The sequence below is a fragment of the Maylandia zebra genome, linkage group LG19 (genome assembly GCF_041146795.1).
Source record: "Maylandia zebra isolate NMK-2024a linkage group LG19, Mzebra_GT3a, whole genome shotgun sequence".
Classification (NCBI taxonomy): Eukaryota; Metazoa; Chordata; class Actinopteri; order Cichliformes; family Cichlidae; genus Maylandia; species Maylandia zebra.
This window is the reverse complement of record NC_135185.1, coordinates 8,589,846-8,616,722: the sequence shown is the minus strand read 5'-3', so window position 1 is coordinate 8,616,722 and position 26,877 is coordinate 8,589,846. Positions and strand designations below refer to the sequence as shown.

The 26,877-nt window shown below is 42.0% G+C and overlaps 3 protein-coding genes across 8 annotated transcripts in view; 1 reads left to right on the top strand and 2 right to left on the bottom strand.

Moving 5' to 3' along the window:
- Positions 1-14,457, top strand: part of LOC112432319 (cytosolic 5'-nucleotidase 1A-like) — a 28,157-nt gene extending 13,700 nt beyond the window's left edge. Inside the window, exons 1-6 of one of the 5 annotated variants that reach the window (XM_076877570.1) lie at positions 8,858-9,005; positions 12,507-12,602; positions 12,778-12,901; positions 13,353-13,481; positions 13,585-13,769; positions 14,032-14,457. In XM_076877570.1, coding sequence (XP_076733685.1) covers positions 12,537-12,602; positions 12,778-12,901; positions 13,353-13,481; positions 13,585-13,769; positions 14,032-14,346 — 819 coding nt within the window. In that variant the 5' untranslated portion in view covers positions 8,858-9,005; positions 12,507-12,536 and the 3' untranslated portion in view covers positions 14,347-14,457. Of the gene's footprint in view, positions 1-8,857; positions 9,006-9,553; positions 9,698-11,324; positions 11,516-11,714; positions 12,012-12,506; positions 12,603-12,777; positions 12,902-13,352; positions 13,482-13,584; positions 13,770-14,031 lie in introns of those variants that run through there. The other 4 variants (XM_076877567.1, XM_076877569.1, XM_076877568.1 and 1 more) reach the window with 4 other exon arrangements.
- A 367-nt stretch (positions 14,458-14,824) lies between these two features.
- LOC112432321 (uncharacterized) lies at positions 14,825-20,827 on the bottom strand. 2 transcript variants are annotated; one of them, XR_013094610.1, is made up of 2 exons: positions 20,645-20,827; positions 14,825-20,498 (listed from the first exon to the last, which is right to left on the bottom strand). XR_013094610.1 is itself a non-coding variant. In XM_076877672.1 (2 exons), the coding sequence occupies exon 2, from the start codon at positions 19,463-19,465 to the stop codon at positions 18,713-18,715; it is 753 nt and encodes a 250-aa protein (XP_076733787.1). In that variant the 5' UTR covers positions 19,466-20,522; positions 20,645-20,827; the 3' UTR covers positions 14,825-18,712. The 2 variants fall into 2 exon arrangements, 1 of the variants encoding a protein (XP_076733787.1); XM_076877672.1 differs by having other exon boundaries at positions 14,825-20,522.
- A 3,417-nt stretch (positions 20,828-24,244) lies between these two features.
- On the bottom strand, positions 24,245-26,622 carry LOC101465474 (interferon alpha-inducible protein 27-like protein 1). Its single transcript, XM_076877594.1, has 5 exons — positions 26,576-26,622; positions 25,231-25,349; positions 25,067-25,096; positions 24,777-24,938; positions 24,245-24,598 (listed from the first exon to the last, which is right to left on the bottom strand). The coding sequence occupies exons 2-5, from the start codon at positions 25,238-25,240 to the stop codon at positions 24,516-24,518; spliced, it is 285 nt and encodes a 94-aa protein (XP_076733709.1). The 5' UTR covers positions 25,241-25,349; positions 26,576-26,622; the 3' UTR covers positions 24,245-24,515.
- Positions 26,623-26,877: the final 255 nt, after the last annotated feature.

Here is a 26,877-nt window from a genome sequence, read left to right as displayed (position 1 = left end):
TCTTTTTAGTAAATGTTTATTTCCAAAAGAAATTTCTAGAAGTTCAGAACAGTAAAATTCCCGCTTTTTAGAATGAATTAGAAGATAACTCTTACGTAGTTAAACTAAAATACTCTTTGAGAGTTAATATATAAACTCTTAACACCAAGTGTTAAATTATCAACTCCAGACAGATTTGGTGTTTAACACTAAATCAGAGTTAACGTACCAACTCTCCAAAAAGAGTTAAATTAACTAGAGATGGACCGATCCGAGATACTGACCTAAATGACTGGATCGGATATCGGAGAAAAATAAAAAATGTAATCCGATCCATTAAATATCACGAAAGCACCTCACAAAACTTGCAACACGCCATAACTCACCTCAGAACGTTAGCATGTCGGAGCAGTATGCATCACGTGATAGAGCGGCTGTGGCATGCGGGACCTGTGGTCTGGATAGCATTTGGAGCTTCGCTAGCAACCCGGCATTTCATCTCCGACAAAGTTATTCCCGAGAGAAGTAAAGCAAGTGTGTAAGTCCATCTCTGAATGTTTGTAAAGCATTCCTGCGTTAAGCTTAACAAACGATATATGGAGCGACTGCCTCTTCTTGCTGCTACTTCAATCATGAAACTGCTTAATGATCAGCTGATCGGCTTTTCTGTCGCGAGTCCGTGTCTCTTGTTTCTTTTTGGCCCACTTTGCACCAGAAAGAGGAAACCAGTGGCTGAACAACAGCAGCACATTTAAGCTTGATCAGCTGTTGTTAGAATTTATTTAATATTACTTTCTACTCGAGGATCTTTTTCTACGTAGCTGACGGCTGGTAACTGTGCAGGGGCGGATCTAGCAAAGTTTAGCCAGGGGGGCCGATAGGGCATGAACAGGGAAAAGGGGGCACAAAGACATACTTTTCTTTCTTATTCTCATTTAAAATGTCTAGCTTTTAATAAATAATTATCCGAATCTTACACCCAAAGTTTTAATTTGATGTAAAATGAATAGAAGTCAATTACTGTATATAGTAACTATTAAGTCTAATATATATACCCTAGTAAGCTATAGTACTTTTTCCTTTGGGAAGGTACCATCTGTGCAGTCTGCAATTTTGTTGAAGAAAGATGTTGAATCTATTTAATATTTCTTGAAAATAATTGATTTCTGTGCATTTTTTTCACACTGCATCAAATTAAGGTTGATTACGTCGATTAAGCATCATGAGGTGGAGTGTGAGGGGTGGTTCCTTATTTTTTATTTATTTATTTTTGTTGTTGCTGGGAGTTGGAACCCTATTAGTTAGGTTGCTTAATATTTATGCTAAGTACTCTTTAAAATACCAGAATAGGGAGGATGGTGTAGGTTTAAGTTTATTAGATTGATCAGTATTGCTGAACTATGAAATATTTTTTTTGCATACAGGTATAACAGAATAGCTTTAGTGTAGTTGTTGTTTTAAACTTGAGTATGAACTTGTACAAAATGCAGCAAGATATTTAAAAAAAAAACAGTTTTGTTGATTAAAAAACACTATATCGGATTCATATCGGTATCGGCAGATATCCAAATTTATGATATCGGTATCGGTATCGGACATAAAAAAGTGGTATCGTGCCATCTCTACTCTCCGGCTGCTACTTCAATCGTGAAACTGCTTAAATGATCAGCTGATCGGCTTTTCTGTCGCGAGTCCGTCTTTGTTTTTGGCCCACTTTGCACCAGAAAGAGGAAACCAGCGGCTGAACAACAGCAGCACGTTTAAGCTTGATAAGCTGTTGTTAGAATTTATTTAATATTACTTTCTACACCAGGATCTTTTTCTACGTAGCTGACGCTGGTAACTGTGCAGGGGCGGATCTAGCAAAGTTTAGCCAGGGGGGCCGATAGGGCATTAACTGGGAAAAGGGGGCACAAAGACATACTTTTCTTTCTTATTCTCATTTAAAATGTCTAGCTTTTAATAAATAATTATCTGACACACAAAGTTTTAATTTGATGTAAAATGAATAGAAGTCAATTACTGTATATAGTGACTATTAAGTCTAATATATATACCCTAGTAAGCTATAGTACTTTTTCCTTTGGGAAGGTACCATCTGTGCAGTCTGCAATTTTGTTGAAGAAAGATGTTGAATCTATTTAATATTTCTTGAAAAATAATTGATTTCTGTGCATTTTTTTTTCACACTGCATCAAATTAAGGTTGATTACGTCGATTAAGCATCATGAGGTGGCGCGTGAGGGGTGGTTCCCTATTTTTTATTTATTTATTTTTGTTGTTGCTGGGAGTTGGAACCCTATTAGTTAGGTTGCTTAATATTTACGCTAAGTACTCTTTAAAATACCAGAATAGGGAGGATGGTGTAGGTCTAAGTTTATTAGATTGATCAGTATTGCTGAACTATGAAATATTTTTTTTGTATACAGGTATAACAGAATAGCTTTAGTGTAGTTGTTGTTTTAAACTTGAGTATGAACTTGCAGACTTGCAAAATGCAGCAAGATATTTTAAAAAACAGTTTTGTTGATTAAAAAACACTATATCGGATTCATATCGGTATCGGCAGATATCCAAATTTATGATATCGGTATCGGTATCGGACATAAAAAAGTGGTATCGTGCCATCTCTAAAATTAACACTCTCTGGTGTGGACCCATATAGACACTTTAATAGTGTTGAAATCAAATCCGACAGTGTTAATTTGGACATGCTGGATTTGCTGTGTAAATGCACAGTAATGGCAGGTTTTGTAATAAGGCAGATCGCGCTAACATAATATGCACTGTTAGTTGATTATTTACCTGCCGCATTAACGGGAGAGGACGTGCAAGCGTTACCGCTGCTGCTCGGTTGAGATTCACGAGTCCGGAGCGGAATTAAAAACACGACATTCATTTAAGGTTATCACGTGTTTTGTGAGCAAATGCTTTTGCATATTCGTAGTGTTTCCTCCCTTAAATGAAATATCTACTTTGCAAGTATTGCAAGTTGCCCTGTTGTCATCCGTTCTCGTAAAGTATAACCAAGCTTTTGAGCATTTGAGCCGCTTAGGCGCCGTGTTTCTTGCCAGGTAAATGACGCTCCGCAACGTGGTGACGTCATTCGGGGCGACTGGAATCGATAAGGGAATCGTTTGCAAAAATGGCAAACGATTCCAAGGAATTGAAACAGTGGGAACCGGTTCTCAACAAGAACCGGGTTTCGATACCCATCCCTAGTCATTACCCCCTTCGGCTTGTTCAAGTTTTTGCGCATGCCGTCTGGCCTGAAAGGTGCCGCCCAGACCTTTCAGCGGCTGATGGACTCCGTTTTGCCTGGGCTGCCGTTCATTTTTGTTTATCTGGACGATATATTGGTGGCCAGCTGCTCAGCGAGGCAGCACGAATCCCATCTGTGCCAGGTTTTCCAGCGTTTGGCAGCGCACGGCCTGATCATCAACCCTTCCATGTGCCAGTTTGGGTTGCCTGTTCTGGATTTCCTCGGGCACCGCATTTCCGCTGAAGGTGTGGTTCCGTTGCCCGACAGAGTCCAGGCCGTTTCGGCTTTTCCGCGTCCCACCTCGGTTAAAGCGTTGCAGGAGTTCTTGGGGATGATAAATTTTTACAGCCGCTTTCTCCCCAGAGCTACCCACCTGCTACAGCCACTCTATGCTGCCTTAAAAGGTAAAACAGCCAAAGATCTGGTTGACTGGCTGCCGGAACGCGTCCATGCGTTTTCCACAGCCAAGTCTGCGCTGGCTGACGCCGCCCTGCTGGCCCACCCGCTTCCGTCGACGGAGATCGCGTTGACCACCGACGCGTCTGACGTGGCAGTGGGTGGGGTGTTGGAACAGCGGGTTTCAGGTTTCTGGCAACCGCTCGCCTTTTTCAGTCGTACGCTCCGGGATGCTGAACGCAAGTACAGTGTTTTTGACAGGGAATTGCTGGCCCTGCACCTCGCGACACGACATTTTCATTTTTTCCTTGAGGGTCGCAACTTTACTGAGTACGTTGACCACAAACCTTTGACGTTTGCGATGTCCAAGGTCTCTGACCCATGGAGCGCATGCCAGCAGCGCCAGTTGGCGGCCTTTTCAGAGTTTACCACAGACTGGTAAGTGGCTGGTAAGTCCAATCACGTCGCTGACATCCTTGCCCTTCAGTCAACGAAAACGGGCCTCGTGCTGGAGGACACCCCTGTGTGGGACGGCGGTCCGCACCTTCTTTGCGATGTTTCCACTAGAGATGGACCGATCCGATATTACGTATCGGTCCGATACTGACCTAAATTACTGGATTGGATATCGGAGAAAAATAAAAAATGTAATCCGATCCATTAAATATCACGAAAGCACCTCACAAAACTTGCAACACGCCGTAACTCGCTTCAGAACGTTAGCACGTCGGAGCAGTATGCATCACGTGATAGAGCCGCTGTGGCATGCGGGACCTGTCGGTGGTCTGGATAGCATGTGGAGCTTCGCTAGCAACCCCGCATTTCATCTCCGACAAAGTTATCCCCGAGAGAAGTAAAGCAAGTGTGTAAGTCCATCTCTGAATGTTTGTAAAGCATTCCTGCGTTAAGCTTAACAAGCGACTGCCTCTTCTTGCTGCTACTTCAATCATGAAACTGCTTAATGATCAGCTGATCGGCTTTTCTGTCGCGAGTCCGTCTCTCTTGTTTGTTTTTGGCCCACTTCACGCCAGAAAGAGGAAACCAGCGGCTGAACAACAGCAGCACGTTTAAGCTTGATAAGCTGTTGTTAGAATTTATTTATTATTGCTTTCTACACAGTGTTGGGGAGTAACGGAATACATGTACCGCCGTTACGTATTTAAAATACAAAATATGAGTAACTGTATTCCGTTACAGTTACCGTTTAAAAAGGTGGTATTCAGAATACAGTTACTTTGTTGAAATAAATGGATTACACTGCGGTACTTTCCTGTTTCATTTTGTCGCGGGTCAGGACTGTTTGGGTTTTGTTTGACGGCTACGTTCTGTTGTTCCAGGCGGCAGCGTTACGGTTGCCATGGTTACAGGGCGACGCTCTCTCTCTCTCTCTGCGACTGTGTGTTTCCTGGGTGAGAGAGCGCCTTTTCGTTGTTGTTGTTGTGCTAAGCTAACAGGCAGAATGCTACAAGCATAGCTCTAAGGAATGTAGCATCATGGGCAGTGTAGTCCGTGTTTCAGGGAGAATGAACTGCCATACACGTTATGGGTCTGTGAGCGCGAGGAGGGAGAAAAAGGGGAGTGGAAAGGTACGAGTTGTCATCGAGGAAAAACGGGAGCTGGAAGCATGTAAATATAATAATAACCACTTCAGCCAAGAAGAGTGCCTGACGAGCCCAGTTGTAAGTAAGCTATTAAGACTCGACTGTACACTGTGTTCGTGTTTTCCTCCGAAAACAATAAGTTCCGTTGGAGCAGTCTTTCAACGCCTCTCTCTGTCAAGAAAAGTTGACCCACACAACAAAGTAAAGCTATTTTTCGGCTACGAGCCGACAGGGACCCCGCCGTATTAGTCAGAGGTCCCTTTACTACAGTTCGGAGTCGCGGACCTTCAGTAATAGTAATAAATCACACAGCAATAGTACATTCACGTTGTTGTAAAAAGCATGATAATATATTATCGGCCAGCCCCTCCGGGTCCCTGGGGAATTCTTACCTGAGAGCCCTCCCCCATGTTTCGATACATCTTTGTTGCCTTTTCGCCCCCCAAGAGACTCATTTCCTGTTCCTGTGCACCACTGCCTGCCTGACACTTTTGTTCCGAGTTCGTTGGACTCTGCTCGTTTCGTTTTCGTCAGGCACAATGCCCATAGGACTCCGCTGCGTCCACCATATGACGGGCCATACAGGGTTCTTAAACCAGGCAACAAACATTTCATTTTGGACTTTGGCGGTCGGCAGGAGGTTGTCTCTGTTGACAGCCTTAAGCCTGCACATGTTATGCAAGAGGCAAGAGGATCAGGTGGTCCCGGCCCAGGCCCCTCGCCGTGGCCGCCCACCTGCCACCGGGCTGACCCACAATCAACGGAGTCCGAGTCGTCTGCAGTTTTTCTGACTGCCGGTGCCAGCCTCGCTCCCGGGCTGGGTTGCCCTCTGTCAGTTCCCCACCCGCCCCGGTTCAGCCGTTCCGGCCGTTTGCTTAAGCCCTGGGTCCTGGACTAGTTCTGCTGGGTGTTCGAGGGGGGGGGGGGGGGGGGGCATGTGTGGTGGACCACTAGAGGGCTCCACTCACACCCAGTGTTAAGGAAGTGTGTTCCTGTGTTTTGTGGCGCGATATGTGCAGTTGATGTTGGAGAGGAATAAAGGAGTGAGAACTGAGAGCTCTGTGTCGTTGATGCTTACTTCCACATAGTACTCATCCACAACTATTTTCAGTTGCCGAAGATATAGGATTCAGAAAGTTTATTCATGCAGGCCCATATGACAGAGAATATGCATGTTCTTTTTTTTCATATTTTAATTTATATTTAATTGTGTTGTGGTTTGCAGTGTTTTGTGTTGTTTCACTTTAAATTTATTTAAAAAGAAAAACCTGAAAATTTAAATAGTTAAAAGCTGAACTGTGAATAGTTGGTTTTTGTAAAATATGATTTATTTATTACATTTTATGTGTAGTGAATAAATAAAAGTATATTTACGGTGGCCCCTAGAGAGAAAGCACGTACAAACCCCGAACCACGTAAAAACTCCAAAACATGTAAAAACTCCAAGACACGTACAAACTCCAAAACACGTACAAACCCCGAAGCACGTACAAACTCCAAAACACGTAAAAACTTAGAAGCATGTAAAAACTCCAAAACACGTACAAAACACAACAGAAGTGCTCCAGGATGCTAGGCGCAGTGTTGAGCTTTTGTTACCTAGTGGCTACACAAGCCAGGAAGTACCAATGACCGGATTTGGTGTGTGGTAGTAACAGGTAAATGAACTTTTTTTTTTTATTTGAATATATATGAGTGCTTGTGTATAAATACACAAACCATACACATATGCTTTCAATTGTGTAATTTAAGTGATCTAGGTAGCTCTGTTTTGGAAGTTCAGTTAACGCTAGAAATATGTTTTGGAGTTTGTACGAGCTTTGGAATTTGTACGTGCTTTTTGGAGTTTGTACGTGCTTTGTCTCTAGGTGCCACCGCATATATTTATATATAAACATATATAAATAAAACCACTTTTTTTTACATTAGTAATTCCTTTTGTGCATAATTTTCTATTATTGTTAATAATAAATTAATTAAAGCAACAAAACAACCTGAAGAGCCGGTTCGGAGCCGAAAGAGCCGGCTCTTTTTAGTGAGTCGAGCCGAAAGAGCCGGTTCTCTAAAAAGAGCCGGAAATCCCATCACTACAGTAAAAACTCCGGACCTGTGACATCATCAAGTACGCTGGTGTTCCAATTGTACTCCCGTGCGGTCTCGGCAAGTCCAGTCTCGCCGAGAACGCGAGTATGTACTTGCTTACTTAGAACTGAGAAAGGTCCAGTGAGTGATTCGTAACAGGAAGGGAGGGGGTGAGTGAGTCAGTGATTCGTAACAGGAAGGGAGGGGATGAGTGAGTCAGTGGCTGTATCCCAATTCAGGGTACACGGCAGTGCACTACAGGCATAAATCTAGACCCCTAGATAAAACATTATGGCATTATAGCAGTGACAACTCCTCCACAGTAGCAGGTGGGATTTTTCTTTTTTGAGGACGGCTCCTTTCAATATGGATGGTCTGTTTATGTTTTGATCAAGAGCCTTTTTTTGGGCAGCTGAAGAGGAGAAGTCTATCTTATGGCCAACCACTGACTGTATCTTGGTCACATTACCCAGCAAAACCCAGTATGCAGGTTCATCTGTAACAGTCCTTGTGCCACGATCAACACTGCTGCTTCTACATTAAACAGAAGAGCAATGACGTGGGTACAGGTCTCCGCGACTCCGGCCTTACAGGTGCAGTGGGCGGCTTCAACCTTCCCTATGATGCTCACAGTGACCCATGGCTGCAATGCTGGTTCATTCAGTCTTTGAGAGTGCAGGACCTGAAACACAGACAAAGTTCATTTAAAGACAAGAACTATGAGTCAAGGCCGACATAAATGTGTTTAATCTACTTTATCATAAATGTAACAAAGTGTTTAGAAAGTTTGCACACACATGTAATTTTTCATTTCTTTATGTGTCCATCTATAGAACGCTGCATGTTATAGTGTAAATCTGCCTGTTCTCTGTCAGAAACCTGCCTGCAGAAAATGAACCTAAAGCATGTAATGCAAGGATGTAATCACTTTAGAGATGGAGAAAGCATAAAGTGACAATTATGAATCACTTAATATGATAAGGAGATTCTGCAGGTCATTAATCGATGTATAAAACTAAAATAAAATGTATTTTTAGTGACACAAGATACAAATATGGAAGCAAGATGTATAATTAGAATTATTTATAATAAATATGAATTAATAATGAATCAAATGCATCCTTCATTTCCCTGAATTCACTGTACCAGTGCACCTGCACATGTGATGTGACAATAGAAGTGATTTGATTTGAGAGTTCAAACTCACTGCTGTAATAACGTATAATGATTAATATAATAACTATGATATTGGCCATATTATATTTACACTGACTTTAGTCTCATGAACAACATTAACTAATTGTTATTTACTAGCTAATCTTAAATGACTGTTCAGTACAGAAATGAAGCCCAACAATCATGTTTTACAGTCCTGTGGTCTCAGCCTCAGATACTTATTAAATCACACAGAGCTCATGTAGAAACAAACTAACAAACAAAATATGTTCTCCTTCATTTCTGTCAACCACACGTTTCCAGCTATCATGGTTGCTAGACAACCTGGGCAGCGCGACGGAGGCTAGACCGTCCCATTTCACAAGCCTCGCACTTCCGGCCTTAGCGGTCTTTGAGTACGCGGCCCTTGAGGACCGTTGAGGCTGCGTACTTTAAGGCTGCAGACCCTGAATTGGGATACAGCCAGTGATTCGTTCAACTCGTTTGAGCTGTGAGCCAGGAGGGAGGGGGTGAGTGATTCAGCACAGCAAAGGAGGGGATGAGTGAGTGAGTGATTTGCCTTACCCTATGATTCAGCCTAGCAAGGGAGGGGATGAGTAAGTCAGTGATTCGTTCAACTCGTATGAGCTGTGAGCCAGGAGGGAGGGGGTGAGTGAGTGAGTGAGTGATTCGCCTTATGCTATGATTCAGCACAGCAGGGGAGGGGGTGAGTAACTCAAATGTGCTGTTAGCATGCTAGCTAAGCGATGCTACTGTGAACTGAGGAGCTATTGTCTTGATGTGAGCTTCTACTCAGGGTTTTTTCTTCTAGTTCAGAGCAGAAATGTTTTTGTTAAGAAACTGGCTGTTGTTTTTTCCCCCCACAATTTTAATTATAAGATAGATATATTTCTACTAATGGAATTAGTTTGCTAACAGCAACAGGGATGAGTCAGTGAGTCAGTTGCGCTTGTGAATCATGATTCACGAGTCAGTAAAGTGATTCTCGAGTATTGAACGATTCGTTTACGAATCGAACATCACTAATCAATACAAATGGCATGGCAACAGGGTCCAAAGGCTCCACAGGTTCTGCATCATGACGTAGCTTTTCTAGTTAGAATAAAAAGGAAGAACAGCAGTTCTGCAGTCAGCAAACAGAGGAAATTCAAGTTTATTTCTATCTTTAAGAAGCACGATGAGTGAGTGCAGAACTTCTACAGTAAGTCAGTTTTTAATGTATTAATATATGCTGGTGTGTGGCAATTATGTAGTAGTTTTAACAACTTAGTGAAAGATATATGCTCTGCTGGTGGATGATGGTGTGCCATCCTTTGTGATTTTCTTTTCACTATGTCAGAAAGCTGTGCACTATTAACAAGAAAATATGTCTGTTATAGCAGTTTTAATGAATATTTCTATAACTTCGTCATCTTTTGAAATAAGGTATAAAATTGTGTTAAGTAATCAAGAATAATAAAAAAGATATACAGTTATGAAGAGAGTCAGTGAATTGTCTTCCTGTAACCGACACCAATTCAATTCAATTCAATTTCTTTATTGTCTCACAAGGGGAAATTAGTTTAGCAGCAGCCAGCTGCTGCAGTAATAATGTGAAACATGCTGTGGTACACTAACTGAGTTATTTAAACGTTGCATGCAAATCCTCTGCAGGATAAACAGGTTATTTTGCTACACTGTGATGGATTAAAAGGTCACAGTTATGTTACATCAAGTGTAGCACAGATTCATATGAATTTTTGCTGATGATGCTGAGATTCATTCTCTGAATTCCACCTTCATACCAACTGTATAGTGCCCAGTGTTGGGCAAGTTACTTTGAAAAAGTAATTATTTATAGTTACTAGTTACTTCTTCAAAAAAGTAAGTGAGTTCGTAACTGAGTTACAAGATTCTAAAAGTAATTAATTACTTGAAAAGTAACTATTGCGTTACTTAAAAAAATTGTTTAACTCTCTGGTGTCCAGGGTATAATTGGTCATTTTTTAATACATTTGATGTTTCCTCTACATTTCACTTTTAAAAACTAATTACTTTGCCTTGTTTGGTATCATCCTTTTCAGCACAACCTCACGTGTCTGAATTTACAGTTATGTTTTCATTTTGACATACTGTATTAACACAATTGATCTAAAATAAGACAAAAAACATAAAATCAGAGTAGAAAAAGTTATATTTTTTACTGTAACAACCACAAATATGTTTATTGAATCATATTTCATAACTTTAAATGCAAATATAAATTGTCAATTTTAAAATCAAATGCACAAGTTTTGCAAACAACAAAGTTATTTGCAGTTTCAATAAGATGCCACACAAATTATTTGTGCCACTCCAAAATAATAATTTCTGTCCACTATAAAGGACAACATTACAAGCCTGACAGCAGGACAAAACCATCCCCAACACTACACGCTAACTACAGAAGATTAACTACACACTCCAAACATGCTAAACATCGCAAATCTCTCACATCTCAAAATTCGCTCTCTCTCTTTTTCTGCTGTCTTTCTCTCTCACCCTCTCTCGCCGTCACTCCTAAAACTTCCCCCTCTTCCTAAACAACCAAATGTCAAGTTGCCCATTTTTTTTGATTAGTTGACATGGTTCATTTTTCCACCAACACGAACGGGCTGTTTTTTGTTTTGTGTTTTTTATTTTTTGCTCATAAGCAGAGAGTGCTTGCTAGCGCTGTGCTCAGACAGTAAACATGACGAAACTATTGAGGAAAAAACACACATATATATTGTTTATCATGACTCTGGTTTTACGTGGCCTATCAACACAATTTAAAAACTGGTATATATCACCTTGTTGCTTTGTCATCTTAAAGTGGTCGTGTGATTGGCTTACCACGACTACTTTATTCTTCCTCAGTCAAACAGCAGCACTCATGCGATTGTTTTGCCCCCTTAGCTCCAGGTGTTGTGCTAGACAGTGATCGTGATTGCCGTCCGCAGGAGCGCGCACAGCTGCGTAAAGCTGTAGCGCCCAGATTACTTATTTAATCTGATATAAGGTGCGGTAAGCTGAACACAGCTTCAGCCGTCTGTTTGTTGGAAAATTTTAACGCGACCGCACCACATTTTCTTGTTAGTAACTGTAACTAACAGAAGGTTGAATGCTACATGAACAGTATAGAAACTTATACAAACTTACAAACACTGGTATCAGAGCTCAAATAGAATTCACCTATGAACTTTGGGGCCTTTTATACACTGCAGCACACCTACCCTGCAGCTGAGCCAGGAACCACACCTCCGCCACACACTCATCCGAGTTTGTGTGTTTTTCCGTCTGACCAGATGCAGCTTTCTGCAGCATCTTTTAAACATCCTTATACTCTGTGGCAGGACGTGGTCTGTGGTGCCACTACACACCTGAGCGCCATCACAATCACACCTCACCGACTTAAAAGCTGAACTAGGTCCTGCAGTGTTGTTGTTGTTGGTAATGTGTGTTTGTGAACGGCAAACGAGTGTTAACAACAAGATGCTGGAAGCACGAGCATGAAAGTATGCAGTGTGATGTTTACTTACTCATCACCACAATATATTTATGTGTTGAACAGAAATCATATCCTTCCTTGTCACTAAAAAACAATTCTGTAGGACGATTTTCACTAACTAACTCAGATTGATTCTCAGATTGATTGTTAGGAAAAATTGTGGGAAACAGAAAGAAAGTGGGAGAGTATAAAGAGTTATCACACCAGACCCAAGAGCAGAAGACAAAAGTGAATGGCAGCTGTGGCAACTCAGTGAATAAAATCCAGTCATTTTCATGAAGATCTTCTAGACAGAGAAAGATTTAAGGTTGAAAACTGATTCATAACAAGTTCCTACAAAAGTACAGATAAAGCATTAAATCAGCAAGCAAGAAGTGCAAATAGTGTCATAACATACTGTATGAGTGCAGAGGTCAAATAAGAAAATTGTTGACAATTTATTTTTAAACTATGCAAAAGAATGTCTTTATTGAATTGTGGGAAACATTTTTTTCTCCTTTAGCCTGAACCAGAGATCCCCGTCACCATTGCCATGTCTTCAGGACTCCTCTTCAAGCAAGAACAGCAGGGCTATGGCCCTGCCTTCAAATTTGTTAAGGTCATATATTATGAGGGGAAAAACACATACACAAAATTGCATGTAGTGGTTATGTGAAAGATGAGAATATACCACATAAGACAAAGCACCACAGAAACCTGCACACAAATACTGCACTCACACAGTTACTTAACATTCACTCGAATTTAATTTATCTTCCTTGTCCTGCTCTCAGGCTCTGAAGGCAGTCAATGCTGAACTCACAAACCATTACCCTGACAGTGAGGAGCTCTTTAAAGTCAAACTCATCAATGACAGCTCATCATCAGACTTTCTCATGGATCGGATCCGTGAACATGGTGAGTTTATGACACCTCCAAACACACTTACTATTATTTCAAATACATGTGTCTTATGAGGAAACTTCTAAATTTTGAGAAAATGGATAAATGGAAACAATTAGACTGAGACTGAGACAATCTTTCCACTTCTAAGTGATTCTGATCAACTCTTGTTTACCCCAATACCTTTTCTAAATCATTCAGGCTTCATTTGTACAGCACTTTTCATGCCCTTCAAATTTTTAAATAGATTAATGACAGGCTTACAATAAGACAACAAAAACACTAAAACAGAATCTTATAAAGTAGAATACACTTGAAAGTGTAAGTACTCTAAAAACAAGTCAATACAAAAATAATAGATATAAGTAAGTAATAGTAACACTATTGCTAACACTACTCTGATGAATCTAAACAGATTTGGTAAATCAGATTGTCCAGCAGCCTTTTCATTCCTTCTTGTTTGCAGGGCTGGAAGAACTTATAACTCTGTTACCTGTGACTGAAGATCAACTTGTGAATGAGTTAAAAAAAAACAACACCCACCTGTACCTGTCTGATGAACCAGGGTTGAAGGTTCAGGAAGCTTTGAATGCAGGTAAAAGTGTTAAATGTGGTGCTAATTTTAAGACAAAGTGCAGTTTCTGCTGTTGTACTTTAATGACTCTGTGTGTTACTGTGAATGAATGTCCCTACATCAGGTGTAGCAGCTGCTATCATGTTCACCCCAACAAACATAATCACAGAGTCTGAGAATCAGCTGCGTGTTGCCTTTGATGGCGACGCTGTCCTCTTCTCTAATGAGTCAGAGCTCGTGTTCAAGAGTGGTGGACTACAAGAATACTTGAAGAATGAGAAGCAAAATGTTGAAATTCGAATGAATGAGGTATGAAAGATAGATGATAGAAACACATTCCATCTTCTTTTAATATTTTTCAAAAAAAAAACAGCTAATTTAACTATATGGTTACAGTTATGTTGGCCTTCTGCACTGTTATAAGCAATATATATTTAATAATAGAAAAGAAAATCTTTGCTAATTACATTCAAATAAACTGATATCAGCTAAATTATCCAAATGCACTTTCCTGCTTTGACCAGATTGTCATGTGTTGAGTCTCTGCTCTTCTTCTCTTTTCTTTATTCAGGGACCATTCAAAGGATTCTTGGAGGTTTTAATAAAACTGCAGAAAAAGTTGCATAATAGAGGCTTGTACAAGAAGTGTCCCATTCGTACCTACCTGGTGACATCTCGAGGGGCAGGCTGTGACGGCTACAGAGCTTTAAACACTCTGCACACCTGGGGTCTGGAGCTTGATGAAGCTGTGTTTGTGGGAGGGGCTAACAAAGGTCCTACACTGCAGAGGATCAAGCCTCACATCTTCTTTGATGACCAGCAGAGACATGTTGATGCTGCATTGGAGGTCGGCACAGTGGCATGTCTGGTGCTCTCACCAAACTAACAATAAATAGCAATCTGTTGATTGGATTTTATAACTGCTGGAAACATGTGAACTTGAAAAGTATGTTTCCATAATGCTTCATAAATGCAAATAAATTAACAAACAAACATCTTTATCTCATCTGTGGTCTGTTGTGTTTTTTTCTACAGTATCAATGTTTTATAAATTTTGAATTCTATCAAATGCTTCTTAGTAAATCAGCTGTTTGTGAAAATCAGCTGATGGTTTTCTTTTCACTGTTGAGTGAAAAACAAACCACTTCAACACCTGAATGAGCAGATCAGAAGGGATGGCAGAAGTGATGAAAGCATTTTTTGTGACATTATGTTCATAAAAAATATTTTATGTAAAAAAAAAAGTCTGCACTATGTGATAGAGCTGCAATAGCAGAATTGGATTTCCTCACACAGAAACAATCTTTCAGGATGAAGATGCAAAGTATTATTATTGAAATATGTGCTGTTAATCAAAAGAGAGTAAGTAAGGTTTATTTATTAAGCACTTTTCATAGACAAGCAGTCACAAAGCACTGTACAGAAAGGGCTTAAATAAACAGAACTTCAGGTACTCAGTCAGACAATAAAGACAATACAAAAGGTCAAATGTAAATTAAAGTTTAAGATTTAAAAAAAAAAGTCCATCTATGAGCCCGTCTATTACAGTGGCTGTGATCAGAGTTACGTTACATCAAGTGAAATAGAGGTGAATTTGAAGTTAAGCTGATGATGCTTAGATTCCTTCACTGAATTCCACCTTCACACCAACTTTATAGTGTCTAGTATAAAGACATAAATAGGCATTAAAAGATACAAAGGCATTAACAGTATACTGAGTATAGAGGATGGAAATCTGCAATGACAACTCGTGAAAAATACAGAATGTCTGTACCTTTGCAACCTCTGAAGGTTTCTTGCTTTGATAAGACAGGCTGGATTGTTGATCTGCAGGACGGGCACCTCTATACAGGAAGTCTGGTTCAGCTTTTTTATTGAAGTCCAAGTGTATCCCCTGCTTTCCCTCATATGATAAACCCTGAGAAGCACTATAGGTCAGATCTTATCAGTCACACCAGTTAGCAGCAGCTCCCCTCTTGATCATTGCACTTGTTCACCTGGGATGATTTAAGAGGCCTGGAAAGAAGGCACCAAGGGACTGTAACATTAGAAGGTGGAGTAGCCTGTATGAGCTTTTTAAACTAAAACTGTCACGGCGGGCGCGCCGGTGTGAAGAATGAGGTAGACCCAAGAGCAGACACAGTGGAGACAGAACTAGGTTTCCAAAATAAGGCAAGCCTTTATTGTGGCTGAAGGCATAACAAAAACACTAGGGAACACTGAAACTGGGAAAACTAAGAAGACAGAGAACACTGTGTAAACTAAAAAGGCTAAGACACTCTGTGAAGGAACTATGGAAAAAACTATAAACACAGAGTAACTAAGCAGGCTATGAAACAGTGTCACAACAAGGGAAACTACGAAAATACGAGGTGAGGATAACAGACGATCTGACACTGACACAAAGACACAAACCAACAAAAAACAAGGAGAGTCCAGGAAAACTGACAAAATCAAACTAAAGCCAACACGAGCCTCAAAAAGTTCAGGGGGCCGACCGTGCGGGCGGCAACGGTGGTGGCGGGCAAGTAGTTCTGGGGGACGACCATGCGGGCGGCAGCACAGGAGTCCAAAGTAAAACAGGTCTGGAGGCCGGCCGTGAGGAAGACTGCGGCAACAGAGATCAGGAGGCCGTCCACGACACCAATGACGTCCGGCGGCCGGCCTGGAAAGTGGCCGGCGATCCCGAGGTGGCGCGGCAGCCGGAGCTGGACCAGGCGGAGCTGGACCAGGCAGAGAGGAAGCGGCAGCCGGAGCTGGACCAGGCGATGGCGTAGGCGGAGCAGAAGCTGGACCAGGCGACGGCGTAGGTGCTGCGGGCGACGGAGCCGCAGGTGGTAGAGGTGGCTGGACGGGCTCCTCGGGCCCTCCAGCTGACGAGGCATGAAGCAGCGGGGGTGCTGCGAGGTGCCGAGGTGGCACACCCAGGCATCCAGCTACAGATGCAGGATGAGCAGTTATGGAGACCCCTGGCAAAACAGAGAGCTGAACAGGGGGCTGAGCCGTTACTCTGGCAGAAGAAAGATGCCGCTGACTCTCTGGGAAATTTAATGTAACATCACACAATTCATTTCCCACCAGATCGCCCCTGAAAACATTACTCATTTGTTCACCGTCTGGTTCAGAACCCAGAACAGAAATGTCCATGGCAGTCTGAGAAGAAGTGGTGTCGCAGCCAAGTACTATGTGTGTGTTCCCTTCAGAGGTCTGCCTGTCATTGTCCAAATTCATATTTTCATTTTCCTTCACAAACATAAAGTCAGGGTCTTTATTCTCAGTCTTTGGTTCTTTTAACTCAGAAGCAGAAAAACACAAACTCAGATTGGCTGCCTCACCCTCACCAGAATTACATATCTTGGACACACAGGCAGCATCAACCCCATAATATTGCCCAGAGTCAGTAACAGTCTCTGCATCAGCTCTAGCGGAAGTTTCGCCATTCCTAGCAAGCAAGTTAACTGTTATGGAAAAACCCTGTTCGAAAGTTGGACCCCCAAGGCTCTCAGTACAGTTCATTTCCTCTAAAGAAACGTCACGTTGTTGTCCTGTGACAGTCTTCACCTGTGACAGGGTTTCAGTCACCAAAGGGGCTAGTTCGACCACATAAGCTGCGTGTATAACTGAACCGTTCATAGAAACATGATTAATCAGTTCATGGCTAGGTTCCTGGACATCCATTAAGTCGGCACAACTGGGTAAAGAAGACTCATTCACGTTCATTTTGCAGTCATGTGGTGGACTTGTAACCTGATCAGAGTCTGTGCTTACAGATACAGCAGTTACACTTACTTCTGATGGGACGGCTGGCACTAGGTTAACGCCAAGAGTCTGAATAAACTCTTCTGTGATTGGTTTGACAGAGCCATTAGATTTAGCAGAGAACACATTAGGCACAAACGAAGCAAAAGTGACGCTGTCAGAGGGGATTGAAGCCTCATTACGCTCTGACTGACAGGAATCATGCGGCTCGGCCTGGTATTTGGCAGTCTCAGGCCTGCATTCCCCAGCTAGCCCCCCACCAGAAGCTGACTTAGACAGAGACTCTGAGTCATCTATGAATGGAGGTGCAGCTAACACAGAGTCTAATAGAGCTGTGGCTGCCAGTGGTGGTGCAGACTCTGAGCTTACTATATCAGTAGTGCTCCCAACCAACACCCCATCCTGAAATGATTTAGAAGAAACAAAAGAACATGATTCCAAATTTACACAAACTGACGGTAAAACATGACCATTAGAGATAGTATCGGAGGCCCAGATCTCAGCCCCAGCATTCACTGCGCCCTGAGGGGTGCTGGAGCTACATGGTTCAGACATGTGTCCCCCATCTTCTTCTGGGGGGCACAATTCACTTTTAGAGTTCAGAACATAAACCACATTCCCATTACTGTTCTCTTGACCTGGAACACAAAACTCAGGTGAATTGTGCTTGTTGAGTACAGGAGTGAGAGCATCACTCAGAGGTTGCTTTGAATTGTTCTCCTCTGGTTTACACAATTCATAACAAGTAGATGAGTCACAAGATGAATGAGCTGAGGAACAGTCAAGTTGATCACCGGGTACAGACAGGGTGTCATTATTTAAGTCACACCGCTCATGCCCAGAGGTTATATCACCACCCTTCACACCAAACATGAGTTCGTGATCAATACTTTCATCGTTTATTAAGAGAATGGGTGGTGTTGAGGAGCACTGGGTCGCTATTGCTCCTCCAACACATGTAGAAATTGTCTTTATCTCTGGAGCGTCTGCGAACCCTTCATGACAGTCACATTCCAGAAACTTAGGAAGACTTTGAGGCGAAAGATTGTCACTAACCTCTATTATTAACGGAGTCCGAGAGGAAACGAGAGTTCCACCAACCTCCAGCTGCTGCGTGGTGCTGCGGCGACGTGGATGTCGCCTCTTCTTTGAAGAAACCACTGAGGCTGAAGCATTGGCTGTTGGGGAAGTGAGGGGTGGCAGACCCTGGCAGCTCCGAGGGCCCCCCGAGAGCCAGGCGTGTTCCCCGAAAGATGTGCTGACAATCGGGGGTGAGCCACGGCTTTCCCCGGAGCGCCTCCTCTACGTGGGTGCAAGCTGCTTGCTGCCGCTCACAGAGGCCGGACTCCATGATTTCCGTAGTAGGTCTTTCTAAACAACTAAACACTGTACTGTCAGTCTCAGAACATGATTCAGTCATAGTGTCCGGCCCCGGCGAATCAATGCACATCTCGCTCCTCTCTATAGAAGGATTATGAGACACAGACACACAGTCACTCACCCCCAGGGGTAGCGCGGCGCTGACGGTGGCGCTGACGGCGGCGCTGACGCCGGTTCTTTCTGGAAGTGGGTACGATGGATGCTGAAGCCACCGAAGAAGAGGGTGATGTGACGGCGATCTCCTCGTCGTCCTCCCACATCCTTGCCAGAAAAGAGGCAGGTGAAGTAAAGTCCGAGCGGGGTGGAGAGGGCGAGCGGCTGGTCCGAGGCGGTGCAACAGGTGTGAGTTCCTCCTCCGAAATGAGCCAGGGCTTCCAACGAAGCTCGTCCTCCCATAAAGCTAGCAATACCTGCTGTCGCTCATCGTCGTCGAAATCTGTGGCCTCCACCATCTCGGTGCGCTGGGCTGTGCAGCTTGACAGTGGCGGAGACGAACTGTGAGTCGATGGCGGTGCAGCGGTGAGCCTCAGAGTCCCTACTCTGACTGCCTCCGGCTCGCGAGGCAGCGGTGACGACAACGACAACCGTTTACGGGTCGGAGTCGTAGGTGCGGAGGCGGCGTTTAACACCCTCTGGGCCAGCGTGCGGGCGCGAAGCTCCTCCTTCAGGGGGGCCAGAGAGTCGAACGCCTCAAAAAGCTGGGGAAACTGTCGGAGCTGCGGCGCCTTCTGGAGGATGGCGTCAATGGCCGCCAACCCAGTGGACACCACTCTGGGGTCCGTGCACCCACAGATGCGCGTCATGAGCCGGCTGATCTGTTGCAGCTTCTCCCCAATCTCGTCTGGACTGTCCGCTGGGTCTGACATGGTCAGATCGTACTGTCACGGCGGGCGCGCCGGTGTGAAGAATGAGGTAGACCCAAGAGCAGACACAGTGGAGACAGAACTAGGTTTCCAAAATAAGGCAAGCCTTTATTGTGGCTGAAGGCATAACAAAAACACTAGGGAACACTGAAACTGGGAAAACTAAGAAGACAGAGAACACTGTGTAAACTAAAAAGGCTAAGACACTCTGTGAAGGAACTATGGAAAAAACTATAAACACAGAGTAACTAAGCAGGCTATGAAACAGTGTCACAACAAGGGAAACTACGAAAATACGAGGTGAGGATAACAGACGATCTGACACTGACACAAAGACACACTGGGCTTAAATACACTGAGGCCGTCATCAAGGAATTAGAGACAGAAGGAGAACACAACTGGGAGGAATAAGACCTAATGAGACAGGAGGAACAAAGCTAGAAACACTGACATAAGACGGGAACATGAACCTTCAGAGTAAAACAGGAAACAAGACACCACTAAACAAACACGCAGACACGACACAGAGAGACAGACTAGACACTGAACTAAACCTGCAATAAACATGAGAACACAAAAACCTACGAACTAATCCCTAAACAAGAATAACCGAAACATAGAGTCATAATCATCATTATCATCATAATAAGAAAAGAATCAAAAATGCAAAAACACACCAAAAACATAACTCCTCAAAATACTGGGTCAAACTGACCCAGAACCGTGACAAAAACTACTTAATACTCACATTTATCCCTTTACTCTTTCACAAAGGATTAAGTGTATTGAACACAGTTAGCTGTACTAATGATACACACAAGCTTTGCACCATAATAGTTAATTTTAATATAAATGTATAAAAATTATCATCATGAAAACACAACACAATGATTAAAAACAATCTTGAGAGAATAACAAGACTTCCAGTTTTGGCATAAAGCAAACATATGAGTTCTACATGATTTTCAGCTGATGAAACTCACCAACCATCCCACTGCTGCTCCAGCACCAGCAGTAGCTGACAGACCAGCTGCACCTGCAGCACCATGACACAAAGAAGCTGTCAAAAGCATACAACAGATGCAATTATCTAATCTAAAATTATGATATTTTGATGAACTTTTTCTTTTTGCATGTTGTTGCAAGTTAAAATCCTAATGAAACATCTAATTATTAATTTACCTGCTGACTGTAAAGCAGCCGCCACACTTCCAGCTGCCACTCCTCCTCCATTAGCAACTGCAGCAGACGACATCATGCCTGCAGCTATTCCTGCTGAGGTGAAACCAGCAGCTCCCAGAAGGGATCAAAACAAGACATGACTCACCGGGGTCCATGTCTTTATCTGCCCTGTGTCTGCTCTGAAATGGGCTGATTTTTATAGCAAGCAAGGTTTCATTTCCTCGGAAACAAAACTTTTGGTTCAGAGCTGAACAACAGAGGGCGACAGAGAGCAACACAAACTGGAGAGTGATTTCTGTTTTTTGTGTTTCTTATCTTTGCTTATATTGGTAAATGCGGTGGTATTAGTAGTATTTACGAAAGGGTCACATGTATAAAATAAAGAAACCGGTATCTTTGTGGCTGTAGCTTCATGAGAGATTTGCGTCAGATTAAATGCCAGTTCGTCATTCACAACAGTTTTAATGTCGGAAATATTTATAACCAGATGGCAAGATATCACTTTCTTATCAGTAGATAAAATGCAGTGAAAAAAAATCTAAATAATTTATGCTTAGAAGTAGAATTTGTATCATGTGCGACACTCAGTGTGTATGACTTTGTGTTTTCACTTCAAGCTTTGATGATCGCCTTATTTCTGCCAGTTATAAAAAGCAAGTATGTCAGCCTTGGTACTCAATTACATAAAAATAATGATCAATGTATTATTATTTTCAAATAACAGATAACATAAATAGAATAATAAAATATAAACAAAATAATAAAAATAACCAGAACACAACTTTAAAATGCTTTTCATTATTAGGGCTTTATTCAAAGTTGCACAATTTGACAGTGTTCATGTGTTTTCTAAAAAAAAAACACAACAGCATTACCAGCACTCAGATTTCAGCCAAGCTTTACTGAAGCATGGCGCTGATACTATTGCAACTGTTTCCAATTGGCAGCAGTAAATATGTCATTTATTACTATTTTTTTTCTTTCTGATTATCATCATTTCCTGGTTTCAGAACACCAGACAGCTGATCGAGCAGTTAGATGAAGTAACTGAGCTACAGAGAAGACAGGGAGGCTTTATCCTACGACGGAGTATTAGAGCCACAACAGAAAAGTTGTTGATATGGACATTACTGTTTGAACACAAACTGCCACATGCGCTATATCCGCTAAAGAAAATTCCTTATTTAGATGAGTTAGTGAAACAAATTGATCAGCCGTCTTGTGATACAACATTCATCCTCTTTATTGCACGAGGATGTAACCATCGATAACCTCGCATCTGTCCATTACCAGCCGCAGCTTTTTGTACAGCCTAATACTTATCATCACACTGTGTTCATGAGCTAAAAGAAAAATCATTTCTTTCATTCTTACTAAAACTGATTCTGAAGACTCACTGTGTGATGTGCAGTTTTTTGTGCTATTGGGGGTCTGGGGACCCAGAACCGGTCAGTATCTGGTGTGACCACCATTTGCCTCATGCAGTGCAACACATCGTCGCATGAAGTCTATCAGATTGTCAATTGTGGCCTGTGGAATGTTGGTCCACTCCACTTCAATGGCTGTGCGAGGTTGTTGGATATTCGTGGGAACTGGTACACGCTGTCGTATATGCCGGTCAGGCACATCCCGAACATGCTCAATGGGTGACATGTCCGGTGAGTATGCTGGCCATGCAAGAACTGGGACATTCTCAGCTGCCATCTGCCCTGAACAATGTGAACCATGATTCATCCGTGAAGCGCACACCTCTCCAACGTGCTTATGGTTGAGAAATGAACATTCAATGCACGGGCGACAGATCTGGTTGACATTCCTGCTGTCAGCATGCCAATTGCACGCTCCCTCATTGCTTGTGGCATCTGTGGCATTTTGCTGTGAGACAAAACTGCACATTCCAGGGTGGCCTTTTGTTGTGGGCAGTCTGAGGTACACCTGTGCACTACTCATGATGTCAGATCAGCATCCTGATGTGGCACACCTGTGAGGTGGGATGGATTATCTCAATATAGCAGATGTGCCCACTACCACACATTTGGACTGATTTGTGACCACTGTTTGGGAGGGATGGTTATATTGTGTATCTGGAATGAATTTTAGGTCTCTATGTCCATCCCATGGGGAATGGGAGCAGTAACAAAGGTGTTGCGTTTATATTTTTGTTGAGTGTATATGGATATAGTTATGTTGGGTTTCTGTGATTTTTAATCATTGAAATCTCAGATAGATTACATTAAAATAAACTGATATCAGCTAAATTATCCAAATGGTACGAATTTGATAGGTACAAACTTTCCCATTTGTACCTACCTTGTGACATCTCGAGAGGCGGACTATGGCATCTACAGAGCTTTAAAGACTCTGTACACCTGTGGTATGGAGCTTGATGAAATTGTGTTTGAGGGACGGACTAAGAAAGGTCCCACACTGGAGAAGATCAGGCCTCATGTCTTCTTTGATGACCAGAAGCATCATGCTGACGCTGCATTGAAGGCTGGCACAGTGACATGCCCGGTGCCCTCAAGTAACACTGAATGGGAATTTATTCATTAGAGTCATGAACTGATTATCTCATAACTGATGGAAATACATGAACTTGAAAAAGATGTTTCCATTTTGCTTTAAAGACACTGAAAATAATTTTTTCTTTTCGTTCATAAAAAAATATTTTATTGCATCAAGAGAGATGAGTCCATTTATTACAGTACTTATGGCTGTGCGTGCTTTGAAGTTCTTGTCTCACTAACTAGAAAAGCTTCTGGTACTTTGTGTCCACGGTGGTACAAATGCAGACAGTAATCAGAAGAGTCATGTTCTCAAAATAGACTGGTGTTAAAGTTTTTGTAATTTCAGCATTTTAAAGTGGTGTAAATCTACACGGTTACTGAAAAGAAGAAACATAATTTGTAACTATATCATTTAGAAGGTCATATTTTATTCAAAAACATCTGAGTTGTGTATAGCACATGTTAAAGTATATATATATAGATATATATAGATATAGATAGATATAGATAGATATAGATACATATAGATATATAGAATATATCTATATGTATGTACTTTTTTGTCCCAGTCCAGCCCTGTATATATTAAAAAAAAACAACTATATGTAAAATAATTAAAGATGTTTTGTTTTTCTGATTTTTAAAGGAGGTAGTGGTTTATTTAATTGCAACCTGTAATTTATTGCAGTTAACTTTTATTTGTTTAATTGTTTACAAAAGGTTTGAAAACTGGTTTTAGGATGTGTTTATGCGGGGGGATGATTTTCTTGTAAAACAAAGCGAGGTCCTAGCAAAACAAAATTGGTAACCACTGCTGTAACACAACATAAGAACACTGGGCCATAACTCAGCTGGTTTCTATCAAAGACAAATGGTTCACCAGGGTCCATGTCTTTATCTGCTCTGCGTCTGCTCTGAAACGGACTGGTTTTTATAGCAAGCAAGGTTTCATTTCCTCAGAAACAAAACTTTGTGTTCACAGCTGAACAACAGAGGGCGACAGAGAGTCACACAAACTGGATCGTGTTTTGACTGGAATGTTCTTTCTGGCACAAAACTGCTCAGATGTCATTAATGAGAGACATGTTTCAGATGTGTTTGACAGATTAAATGTCAGCAATTTATTTCCAACAGTTTATATAGCAGAAATCATTTTGGGCAGACCATCAACGTTTTTAACAAGTTGCACAATTTGACCGTGTCCATGTGTTTCGTAATAAAACACCACAGCATTACCAGCACTCACATTTCAGCCAAGCTTTACTGAAGCATGACGCTGATACTTTTGGCAACTGTTTCCAACAACAGTAATTATTTTCTTTGTTATTATTATTTTTCTTTCTGATTATCATAATTTCCTGGTCTCAGATGAGAGTAGCCAAAAATCCCACAGCCCCTCCAACAGAGCCCACGGCTGCGGTGGCGGCCCCAGACAGACCTGCCATACCTGCAGAGAGAAAACAGGCTTCAGAACACCAGACAGCTGATCGAGCAGTTAGATGAAATAACTGAGCTGCAGAGGAGAGGGGGAGGCTTTATCCTCACTGCAACACAGCGACATGTTATTGTTTATAAGGCCTGTCCGGTATATCATACTAAGGGTTTTTTTGTTTTTGTTTTTTTACCTGCTGACTGTAAAACAGCCACCAGACTTCCTGCTGCCACTCCTCCTCCATTGGCCACAGCAGCTGCAGACATCATGCTTGCAGCGTAGGAGCCTGCAGCTATACCAACTGAGGTGAAACCTACAGCCCCCAGGACAATAGGAGCAGACACCACTGCTCCACCTGACAACAGGAAGAAAAACCTGGTTAGTGATCATCAGGATGCTTCGAAATGAATACTTGTATGATATGTGCAACTTCTACCAGCCTGAGTGATAATAAATAAATAAAAAAACAAACAGCTGTATTACCTGCTCCAGCTGCGATTGCTATAGCTGCCACTGGAACACAAAAAAAGAAAGAAAAAACATCTTACCTCAGCTCAGCTGTAAATATTTTGACATTTTCTGTGATGCTACTATCATAAGCCTATATGATGTAGTTATAGATAATATAAAAAGGCAGCTGTACTCACATAGACCCATTATTCCACTCAGGATGAGGAGCCTAAGACTGGATTGTGCCTTATAAACAAGTGGGAGGGTCAGCTGTTATTCCTAGGAAACGAAACTCTTAGAGTGGGCGTCACTGGGTCTGTGAAGTAAACAACGCTTCCTCAGTCATTTTGGAACAAGTGATTCTGAGGTTGGATCTCAGAGGGTTTGACATATTTATTTTTATTTTACTTTTGTTATGCTTTTCATATACAGTGAAGTATTTCAGGGAATTTGCAACAGAGGAAGTTGCTTAGTCACCCTGCCTAAAATTAAAAAAACAAAAACAAGTCGTTATGCAGAGCTTGTATGGACTTCACTTGGGTCATTGCAAATGTATTTCTGTGCTATTATGTATGGTAAGAAAAAATAAATACAAATAAATTGACAGTAATTATACCCAAAATTACCACATTGCAGTATTGTATTTTTACAATACTGCATGGGGTGGCTGTAGCTCTGGTGGCAGAGTAGGTCAGCCACTAATCAGAAGGTCGGTGGTTCGATCCCAGGCTGCCTCCCAAAATGTCCTTGGACCAAATATCCTTGGGCAAGATAATAACCCCATATTTGCCTACTGGTGGTCGTCAGAGGGTCCGGTGGCGCCAGTGTCCGGCAGCCTCGCCTCTGTCAGTGCGCCCCAGGGCAGCTGTGGCTACAATGTAGCTTGCCATTTCCAGTGTGTGAATGGGTGAATGACTGTAAAGTGCTTTGGGATCCTTAGGGACTGAGTAAAGCTATACAAATTTACAATTTACCTAGGAGGTACGCATCACATGACATTATTAACCACATGATTCATTCATATCATGTTTTTATGTCTCTTTGACCTCCGCGGGGACTGCAGATGGAAACTAGCTCTGACTCCTTCTGTTGTGGCTGAACTGAGGTTCTTTTCAAGTGGAATAGCAGCAGGATCCAGTACTTCCAAACTGATGTCATATTTTGCTATATTTTACGGAGGTGCAGTGAGTGAGTGTCATAGCAACCTTGTACAGTAGTTCGCAGGTAATATATTTTCTGTTTTGTTCTCTCTCTTTGTTTAAACAAAACAAACAGAAAGAGGAAACAGCAGGAGCGCCTGGTAGATTTAAATATATTCAAATATATATTCAAATGTTTTAGTTGACCTTGAGGTAGAATCCAACAGAAGGGAAAGCTTTATCCTCACTGCAGCATAATGACGTGTGTCAATCTGTGGAACCAGCACCCCAATACAGGAAGTCTGGATCAGCTCTTAGTTTAAATGTCTAGTCATTTATCCTTCGGGCCTTATCCAATACGCAGTGTAGAGCCTAGATGGAGCCGATGATGAAGGTAACTCACCCTGTTCTAACTGCCTCAAAAGCCCTCTAGTTGTTTACTCCATCCTGTTAAAAACAACAACAACAACAACAAACAAATGGGTCCTGAGTAGCCTTCTGGACCAGTTTTACCAGTCACACCTGTTATGGTAGCTCCCCTCTACATCTGTGCATTTGGTAATTAACTGGGTTCAATTTAGTGGCTTCCATGACTAAGTTCCAAGGGTCTGTTACTTTTAAATGACTTGAGTAACTTTTAAAACTTATTAAAGAAACCAAAGCGAGGTGAAGTCAACTTTATCCCTGATGCCCCAGAAAACTACA